At 33.6% G+C, this 11,427-nt stretch overlaps 1 protein-coding gene across 1 annotated transcript in view; it reads right to left on the bottom strand.

Annotated features, from left to right (window-relative positions):
* The window catches only part of FSIP2 (fibrous sheath interacting protein 2), a 114,836-nt gene that overhangs the window by 58,736 nt on the left and 44,673 nt on the right, over positions 1-11,427 (bottom strand). The window contains exon 14 of the mRNA XM_007129656.2: positions 7,605-7,662. Coding sequence (XP_007129718.2) covers positions 7,605-7,662 — 58 coding nt within the window. The remainder of the gene's footprint in view (positions 1-7,604; positions 7,663-11,427) is intronic.

The following is an 11,427-nucleotide window of genomic DNA, read 5'->3' as shown; positions in this document are numbered from 1 at the left end:
CAACATTAAATGTAACAACATTCACATTATAGGGGTCCCAGAAGGAGAAGAGAGGGAGAAAGGACCCGAGAAGATATTTGAAGAGATTAAAGTTGAAAATTTCCCTAACAAGGGAAAGAAAATAGCCACCCAAGTCCAGGAAGTGCAGAGAGTACCAGGCAGGATAAACCCAAGGAGAAACACATCAAGACACATATTGATCAAACTGACACTAATTAAAGACAAAAATTATTAAAAGCAACAAGGGAAAAATGACAAATAAAATACAAGGTAACTCCCATAAGGTTAACAGCTGATTTCTCAGCAGAAACTCTACAAGCCAGAAGGGCATGGCATGATATATTTAAAGTGATGAAAGGGAAGAACCTAAACCAAGATTACTCTACCTGGCAGGCTCTCATTCAGATTCGAGAGAGAAATCAAAAGCTTTACAGACAAGCAAAAGCTAAGAAAACTCAGCAGCACCAAACCAGCTTTACAACAAATGCTAAAGCAACTTCTCTAAGTGGGAAACATAACAGAAGAAAAGGACCTAATAAAACAAACCCAAAACAATTAAGAAAATGGTAATAGTAACATACATATCAATAATTACCTTAAAAGTGAATGGATTAAATGCTCCAACCAAAAGACACAGGCTCACTGAATGGATACAAAAACAAGACCCATATATATGCTGTTTACAAGAGACCCAATTCAGACCTAGGGACACATACAAATGGAAAATAAGGGGATGGAAAAAGATATTCCATGCAAATGTAAATCAAAAGAAAGCTGGAGTAGCAATACTCATATCAAGTAAAATAGACTTTAAAATAAAGTCTGTTATAAGAGACAAGGAAGGACACTAGATAATGATCAAGAGATCAATCCAAGAAGAAGATATAACAATTATAAATATATATGCACCCAACATAGTAGCACCTCAATAAATAAGGCAAATGCTAACAGTTATAAAAGAGGAAATTGACAGTTAACACAATAATAGTGACGGACTTTGACACCTCACTTACATCAATGGACAGATCATCCAGACAGAGAATTAATAAGGATACACAAGCTTTAAATGACACACTAGACCAGATAGATTTAATTGATATTTCTAGGACATTCCATCCCAAAACAGCAGATTACACTTTCTGCTCAAGTGCACATGGAACATTCTCCAGGATCACATTTTGGGTCACAAATCAAGCCTCAGTAAATTTAAGAAAATTGAAACCATATCAAGCACCTTTTCCAACCACAACACTATGAGATTAGAAATCTTTTATGGGGAAAAAAATGTAAAAAACACAAACACATGGAGGCTAAACAATACGTTACTAAATAACCAAGAGATCACTGAAGAAATCAAAGAGGAAATCAAAAAATACCCAGAGAAAATGACAATGAAAACATGATGATCCAAAACCTATGTAATGCAGCAAAAGCAGTTCTAAGAAGGAAGTTTATAGCAATACAATCCTATCTCATGAAACAAGAAAAGTCTCAAATAAACAATCTAACCTTACACCTAGTGGAACTAGAGAAAAAAGAACAAAGAAAACCCAAAGTTCCTAGAAGGAAAGAATTCATAAAGATCAGAGCAGAAATAAATGAAATAGAAAAAAAGAAAACAGTAGCAAGATCAATAAAACTAAAAGTTGGTCCTTTGAGAAGATAAACAATATTGGTAAACCTTTAGTCAGACTCATCAAGAAAAAGAGGGAGAGGACTCAAATCAATAAAATCAGAAATAAAAAAGGACAAGTTACAACAGACATTGCAGAAATACAAAGCATCATAAGAGACTACTACAAGCAACTCTATGCCAATAAAATGGACAACCTGGAAGAAATGGACAAACTCTTAGAAAGGTACAACCTTCCAAGACTGAACCAGGAAGAAATAGAAAATATGAACAGACCAATCACAAGTAATGAAATCGAAACTGTGATTAAAAATCTTCCAACAAACAAAATCCCAGGACCAGATGGCTTCACAGGCCAATTCTATCAAACATTTAGAGAAGAGCTAAAACCAATCCTTCTCAAACTCTCCCAGAAAACTGCAGAGAAAAGAAAATTCCCAAACTCATTCTACAAGGCCACCATCACCGTGATATGAAAAGCAGACAAAGATATCACAAAAAAAGAAAATTACAGACCAATATCACTGATGAATATAGATACAAAAATATTCAACAAAATACTAGCAAACAGAATCCAACAACACATTAAACGGATCATACACCATGATCAAGTTGGATTTATCCCAGGGATGCAAGGATTCTTCAATACATGCAATACAATGTAATACGCCATATTAAAAATTGAATAAAAACCATATGATCATCTCATAGATGCAGAAAAAGCTTTTGAAAAATTCAGCACCCATTTATGATAAAAACTCTCCATAAAGTGGGTATGGAGGGAAACTACCTCAACATAATAAAGGCCAAATACGACAAACCCACAGCAAACATCATTCTCAATGGTGAAAAGCTGACAGCATTCCCTCTAAGGTCAGGAACAAGACAAGGATGTCCACTCTCGCCGCTATTATTCAACATAGTTTTGGAAGTCCTAGCCACGGCAATCAGGGAAGAAAAAGAAATAAAAGGAATACAAATTGGCTAAGAAGTAGTAAAACTGTCACTCTTTGCAGATGACATGTACTATAGATAGATAATCCTAAAGATGCCACCAGAAAACTACTAGAGCTAATCAATGAATTTGGTAAAGTTTCAGGATACAAAATTAATGCACAGAAATCTCTTGCATTCCTATACACTAACCACAAAAGATCAGAAAAAGAAATTAAGGAAACAATCCCATTCACCATTGCAACAAAAAGAATAAAATACCTAGGAATAAACCTACCTAAGGAGGTAAAAGACCTGTACTCAGAAAACTATAAGACACTGATGAAAGAAATCAAAGATGACACAAACAGATGGTGAGAGATATACCATGTTCTTGGATTAGAAGTATCAATATTGTGAAAATGACTATACTACAAAAAGCAATCTACAGATTCAATGGAATCCCTGTCAAAGTACCAATGGCATTTTTTACAGAACTAGAACAAAAAATCTTAAAATTTGTGTGGAGACACAAAAGACCCCAAATAGCCAAAGTGGTCTTGAGGGAAAAAAATGAAGCTGAAGGAATAAGACTCCCTGACTTCAGACAATACTACAAACCTACAGTAATCAAGACAGAATGGTACTGGCACAAAAACAGAAATATAGATCAATGGAACAGGATAGAAAGCCCACAGATAAACCCATGTACCTATGGTCACCTAATCTATGACAAAGGAGGCAAGGATATACATGGAAAAGACAGTCTCTTCAATAAGTGGCGCTGGTAAAACTGGACAGCTACATGTAAAAGAATAAAATTAGAAAACTCCCTAACAACATTCACAAAAATAAACTCAAAATGGATTAAAGACCTAAATGTAAGATGGGACATTATAAAACTCTTAGAGTAAAACATAGAAAGAACACTCTTTGATAAATCACAGCAAGATCTTTTTTGACTCATCTCCTAGAGTAATGGAAATAAAAACAAAAATAAACAAATGGGACCTAATGCATCTTAAAAGCTTTTGCAAAGCAAAGGAAACTATAAACAAGACGAAAAGACAACCCTCAGAATGGGAGAAATTATTTGCAAATGAATCAACGGACAAAGGATTAATCTCCAAAATATATAAACAGCTCATGCAGCTCAATGTTAAAAAAAAAAAAAATAACCCGATGAAAACATGGGCAGAAGATCTAAACAGACATTTCTCCAAAGAAGACATACAGATGGCCAAGAGGCACATAAAAAGATGCTCAACATTTTTGCTAATTATTAGAGAAATACAAATCAAAACTACAATCCAGTATCACCTATACTGGTCAGAATGGGCATCATCAAAAAGTCTACAAACAGGGGATTCCCTGGCTTTCCAGTGGTTAGGAGTTTGTGGTTCCACTGCAGGGCGCCTGGGTTCAATCCCTGGTTGGGGAACTAGAATCCCACAAGCTGTGCAGCGCAGCCAAAGAAAAATGTCTACAAACAATAAATGCTGGAGAGGGTATGGAAAAAAGGGAACCCTCCTACACTGTTGGTGGGAATATAAACTGGTACAACCACTATGGAGAACAATGGAGGTTCCTTATAAAACTAAAAATACAACTACCATATGATCTAGCAATCCCACTCCTGGACATGTATCCAGAGAAAACCATACTTCAAAAAGATACATGCACCCCAATGTTCATTGCAGTACTATTTACAGTAGCCAAGACATAGAAGCAACCTAAATGTCCATTGACAGAGGAATGGATAAAGAAGATGTGATACATATATACAATGGGATATTACTCGGCCACAAAAAAGAATGAAATAATGCCACAACATGGATCAACCTAGAGATTATCATACCAAGTGAAGTAAGTCAGACAAAGTCAAATATCATATGATATCACTTATATGTGGAGTCTAAAAAATGATAGAAATGACCTTATTTACAGAACAGAAACAGACTCACAGACTTTGAAAACAAACTTCTTGTTACCAAAGGGGAAATGGGGCGGGAGGGATAAATTCAGAGTTTGGGATTAACATATACACACTACTATATATAAAATAGATAATTAACAGGACCTACTGTATAGGACAGGGAACTCTACTCAATATTCTATAATAACCTATATGGGAAAAAATCTGAAAAAGAATATATATATATGTGTATGTATAACTGAATCACTTTGCTGTACACCTGAAATTAACACTGTAAATCCACTATACTCCAATATAAAATAAAAATTTTTTCAATAAATAAAACAAATAAATAAAATTAAAAATTTCCCAAAGTCTAAAATTCAGTTACGAGAAACAGCAAGACAGAGAATTATATCCTATATCTTGGCAGAAAATGAAAACCTCCCTGGTTTCAGCTCAGGCATGGGCTTCGTAGCAACAGTCCATACTCAGACTAGTACCTTTTGCAATATGGAACCTGGAGCCTGAAAGGTAATGTCAGTGACATGTTTTTCTCTTTTGGCCTCCTTTATTTTTTCAGGATCTGTTTTCTTAGGTCAACCTAAGCACAGTTTTTTTTTTTTTCTTTTTGATATTCTGCAACCTAACTCTCCCAGATTAATTTTTCTATTCTCTTCACATTATACTGTAGGTACCAAATGGAACTCAAGGAGTTCACTGTATTAACTGATACCTGTACTTGACTCCAACAGACTTTCTGCCTCAAAGGCATGCAGAAATATCCAAACAAAGAGAAAAGACCTAAGAATAAAAATAATCAAATAACTGAGAAAACTTCAAAGAAGACCACTAAAAAACAACTGTGATAACCAGATAAAGGTTGACGTCAGTGAAAATGGCAGAGTAAAGAGCTCTGAAAATTTACTCCTTCTTAAAAGCAATAGGTAAACTAGCAAATTTTTTTCATTATTTTATAGTAAATGGTTTTCATAGTCAATTTTTTTCAGTTTTCAGAACTCTGAAAATTAACCAAAGGCTTTCAGCATTCCAGAGAGTGTTTACTCAAGAAAAATAGCTGATCTAGGTAAGAACAGTGAGCTTTGTGGTATTTTAACTTGTCCTATTTCCATCCTCTTCCTCACCAACAGGGTATCCTTGAAAAAGAACAGATCACAATCACAGTGGCATAGGTTTCTTCCTTGTGGTATCTGCCCAATATCTAGCATTATGCTTTGAACATAAATAAATTCCCATTTAAAATCGTTTGGATTTGGGCCTACTCGCTCTAACACAAAATGAAGCCTTTGTGTAGGCCACTAATGGACTTCTAGAACTGGTTCCTAGTTTCTTGTCATCAATTTTTCTTATATATTTCTGTTGGAGTTATCCATCATGTATGCTAATTTGACTATACCATTCCCCTTCCAAAACATCAGAGTATTGCCCAACAAGTAAACTATAAATTTCTGACCACAGTGTGAAAGTAGCAAGCCGACTTATGTCTTCTTCACTCTGTTACTTCCTACATCTTCCATCCCAATAATATAAATATATTCATTATCTAAGTGTAATGTGTAATTATTGAAACTGTTTATACCCACTGCTATCATACTTGCTTTGTCTTCATTCTCTTGGTCTTGACTTTCCATGTCTATTTTACAAATGTTTCTGTCTTTTGTTTTAACATTAAAAAAATAGAACTAATCAATAGACGAAAGGGAGGGAGAGATAGGGTGGATGGTAGAATACATGTAATGATTCCACAGTAAAGTCTTACAAAATCTGGAATTAAATCAGAATGAGAAGAATGTGAATGTGTATGATGGGCAGAGTCAGACCAGAAAGTATTGTTAGCTGTGTTTTGTTTGTATTCTGACAGGATGTTAGGCTGGTTGGCTGCAACTAAAAGTATTTTTCCCTGTCAATTTGGGAGGGCATGGTGAAGAATCTCCAGGTAATACACAGAGTTACTCATCTTACCGAACTAAGATTTTTAATGAAAAAGTATCCATAGTATTTGCTATGGAAGATCCAAGTGACTCTGTAGTTCTATAATGTTGGGTGGAGAAAAATAGAGGCAGCACTCAAGACTTTACTATGATCTTCCTCTAACCACTTCTATAAAGAGGCAGGTATTTATATTTAATAAACATTTATTAAATAACTAAAATAAAAATGGACTTTTTGTACAAATGATCACCATTCTTCCACCTTGTTCTATTTCTTTAAACTGGACTAGTCCAGTTTCCTTCTTTCTGCATCTATTATAGTGCTGTGTATCCTATGAACTCTCAGTAAGTCAGTTAAACTGATGTTCATCAATCCTAAAGTCAAGAACTTCCTCCAAGAAAGCTTGGTCTGAATATTTCAACAGCATTTACCACCATATACCACTTAACTCTATCTAACCATTTTCATAGGAATTTGGGGTTTTTAAAGTCTTTGCTGGACCTCAGTTGAGTTACTGTTTTTTAAAAAAAGGCGACGGTGTTGGGTCTAAAATGATAGTCTCTCTGCTCTAAAGTTGAGAAAGCCATATATAGACACCAACAGAAATAGGCTGCCACCAGTCTGAGGAATAAAAATCCCTCAGGCTCCCCAAATTTCTTCTCCAGAGACTTGCAAGTTCCATCATTAGAGATTATTATTTTGGATTATATGGCAAATACACTTTAGGTTAGGAATGACTAATTAAAAATTTAAAAAGTAAAACTAATCTAAACTAATCTGTCCTTAGGAAGCCAGTAATCTCAAAAGGTTTAAGGAATGGTAAATGTTTCAAAGGGGAGAAAGGCAAAGAGACAAGTCCAAATCCTGGAAAGCTACCTGAAGAGGAGAAGACATGGTTGGACATACTTGAAAGTGGTATGAAGACTCTGAACATAGGGTAAGTGTAGAACCACAGTGGGGTAAGGAAATAAGGAAAAGGAAGAACATTAACTTTTTCTACTTTACAATTTAAGCTTAGTGAGAAGAATTTGCAAAAGACAAACATTTCACTAAATCTAAGTAGAAGTACAAGAATGGAGGATCCCACGTAATTATTTGCCTTTTAATATGACCCACGTACTTATTAGAACATTAGTTTATCATTATACATTAATTTATTTAGATACTTACGTATTTGAGAAAACACAAGAAGGGAAAATACCCTGGACTGTGGCAGGAGCCCGAGGTCCTATTTACCAGAAAAAGAAAATAATTAGTTTGCATCCTTCCCCAACAACTTGTAACATGATAATATCCTCTAATAGTTCTTTATTCTCTATTGTCACAGTCTTGTTTAAAAGCCTCCAGAGACTCTCGACAACGAAGTCTAAATTTCTTTGCAAGGCATAAAATATACCATACAATCTGATGTTCTTATCTACCTCTCTAGTGTCTTCTCTGGCTAGTCTTCCATGTGTATTCTATGGATCAGAGGCACAAAATAACTTATTTCCTAAATGTATCATCTTTTCCATGCCTCTGGGCCCTTGTTTTTGCCATTTCCTTTGTCTGGAGCACCCTATGCCCTCTTTTAACTTCTTATCTTTTAGATCTCAGTCAGCTTGTGTTAACTCTTCTAGAAAGCCTTCCTTGAAACTAAGTAAATATTCTTCTCTAGTGGTCCTAAAGCATTCTACCCATTTCTATTATAAAACTCATTATGGTTTTTAAGTAATTAAAATTTTATGGTAATTAAAGGTTTACTCTTCTGTCTCCCTGATTATGATGTAAATTTCCCACTATATCTCCAACATTTATTTTTTGAGAATACTACGTAATTAATGTTTCCTCAACATTTATTCATTGATTTGTTGGCCATTAATCTCTTCCCACTCAAACATCATCTCACTTGCTTTGTATGTAATCTAGCTAGATTTCATTACTGGATTTTAGTAAAGATTCTGGATACAGATGACATAGAAAGTTTTTATGCACAACACCTCCACACTGGATTTGGTGTTTGTTAATTATGCAAATACACAAATGAATAAAAATTTTAGACAAAAAGAATGTCCTGGTTACAGAAAGTAGTGTTAGTAATTAGAGCCTGTTCAGTCAAGTTTAAGTGGTAACTCTTGTTTCTCCCAATAAATGAGTAAACAATAGGTACCAGTGACATGTAAAAAAGTCTTACTTAAATCCTATGAACCTTTTTGACTTTGTTTGTGTAGATATGTTTTTTTGTGTGTGTTCAGATTTGGAGAAGCAGTACCTGAAATTAAGAATTCATAGACCTGAGAAATTAAGTGTGAAGATAATATAATTTTAAAAGTAAAATAAAAAACAAGATCTTCTGTGGTTTGATTAATATGCTGGAGTAAATATTCTAAAAATATTTTCCTAGAATTCTGTATAAAATATTAAAACCATCCTCTTAAAAACAGCTAAGCTTTCAAGGAGGTAAGAGAAATCTTTGAGAGTAAAAAATTGGGGGTAATGGGGAACACACACATGGAATTGTAAGCAAATGATGAAGCTGATGCCTGCCCTGCACCCATTGGCCATAACTGCAAACTTAATGGATAGCCAGGGGATTTAAAACCATATATCAGGCTCAAACCAGATGGGAAATAAAACCTTAGAGCTTGTGAAAATATACTTTATCCCCCAAAACTACATCGTTGGTGAAAGAGCTGTCTTAAAAAAATCATGCCACAGAGGTAGCAGCACAAACAAATTATGCCTTGGCATCAGCTGTGGATAGAGGAAGAAGAGCAGAAAAGAATAATATCTCTGAAGAATTCATAATCACATATTATCTCTTATGTGACTTTGAGGTTCAAATTCACTGTATGGTCCATAAAACTCCAAATGAGAAATTTTAAATGAACCTGTTTTTATAGCTCTCCCAGATGCCTAGCAGTAGCATATGAAAAAAACTTAACAGCTTTATTGAAGTATAATTGATATTTGCAAAACTGTACATATTTAACGTGTTCAGTTTGAGTTTCTACATAGTAATACATCCTATCAAAGTATGGAATTCTGTCAAAAATGATGCATTTCTGTCAAAAACAAGCTAACATATAACAACACATCCCTGCCACTCACACATAGACAAATATGAAGAAACAAACCAACATGCCAGTTATCAGGAAAAAAAAAACAACATTAAAATTAGACCACAAATATTTCAGATATTGGAATTATAAAATATAGAATATAAAATATGTGCATTTTATATGTTTAAATAAATAAAGTAGTAATTGGAAATCACAGGAATGGAACATCAAAAAAGTCCAATCAAATCTGAATAATAATGAGAAATTTTATAATATATATTATATATATGTATAATCAAACAAATTTAAAAGTGTATTAAATTTATAGAATAGTAAAATAGATAGAACTGAAGAGAGAATTGGTGAAATGGAAGACAACCTCAAAGAAATTAACCAGAATGCAATAGAGAGAAATGGAAAATGTGGTTTTTAGACGATGTAGAAGTAGACACACACACACAAACACACACACACACACACACACATACACACATATATAACTGGAGTTTCAGAAGAAAAGAATGAAGAAAATGAGGAGAAGCAACATAGGAGAGAAAAACAGCTGAGACTTGGCCAGAACTGCTCATCATAGTGACACTAAAGTAAAGCAGATGAAAGATCTTAAAAGCAGCCTGTGGTGTGTGTGTGGCGGGGGTGAGAAGGTGGGGAGGGGGATGTGGGAGGAAGGACCACTTACACAGGAATTAAGTAGATCAGAAAGCAGATAATTTAAGTGAAACAATATTTTTAAAGTGCTAAGAAAAAAAGAACTGTCCCTGAGAACTGGTATATCCATCCATAATTATATCCCATAACATGGATAAAATACAGTTTTATTAAATAAAATCAGAGACTTCTTTACTCCTAAAATACATTCATTAATGACATTTCTAAAGAATGGATGTATTTTAGGAAAAATGAAGGTGATTCTATAAAGTATGAAATGCAAAAAGGAATGATGAACAACAATAAAAAATGGTAAACGTGAGAAAATGTAAATAAAACTTGAAAAATAGAATAGTAATTTAATAGAAAAATAAAACATAATTTCTATAAAATAGAAAAGTAATTTAATTTTGAATTTTTTACCAGATAAATTATTAGTTAAATATGATATGAGATAGTGAGTAGAAGTAAATTATTCTAACTTTGACTTTTACTTTAAGTATACATGTTAAAATTTAAGGGTAATTGTCAAAAGAAATATACACATAGTAAAAAATTTCCAAAATAGTAGAAGGAAAGCTGAATTTAAAAATACATTTAATATTCTAAAAGAAAGGAAGAAAGGAAAAATTAAATATATATATATTAAAAAGGAGAACAAACTGAAAGCAAAATAAGGCAGTAAAAATCTTCCAAAGATCTGTAATTAACAAAAATGTAAATGGTTTAAATTCAGTTAAAAATCAGAAATTCTAATACTTAATAAAATAAAGCAAAATCCAAAGTCAAGTATTTATAAGAGCTACAATTAAACATCTAAAGACTCTAAGATTGAAAGCTGATACAACTATAGTAACATCAGGCAAATTGAATTTAAGACAGAAAACATGGCTCAGGATAAAGGTCACTACATAACAATAAGATTAAGTTATTAACTTGGTAATAAGTTACCAAGATTGCTAAAGGAACTACTCTAGGCAGGTGAGGTTAAAAAAAAAAAAAAAAAGGCCACAACTAGAAACAAGAAAATAACAAATTGGAAAGTGCACTGGTAAAAGCAAACCTACAGTAAAAGTAGGAAATCATCCATATACAAATATGATATCAAAACCAGCAAACATGAGGAGAGTACAAATACAGGAAATGGGAATTACATTTGAAATTGAGAGACCAGCAACTTAAAACAACCTTGTATATATATAGACTGCTACATCAAAACCTCATGGGAAATACCAACCAAAAAATAGATACACACACAAAAAAGAAAAAGCAACCCAAACACAATA

This window comes from Physeter macrocephalus, chromosome 2 (genome assembly GCF_002837175.3).
Source record: "Physeter macrocephalus isolate SW-GA chromosome 2, ASM283717v5, whole genome shotgun sequence".
Taxonomy (NCBI): Eukaryota; Metazoa; Chordata; class Mammalia; order Artiodactyla; family Physeteridae; genus Physeter; species Physeter macrocephalus.
Note: the sequence above shows the minus strand (reverse complement) of the source record. Positions and strands in the feature narration are given on the sequence as shown.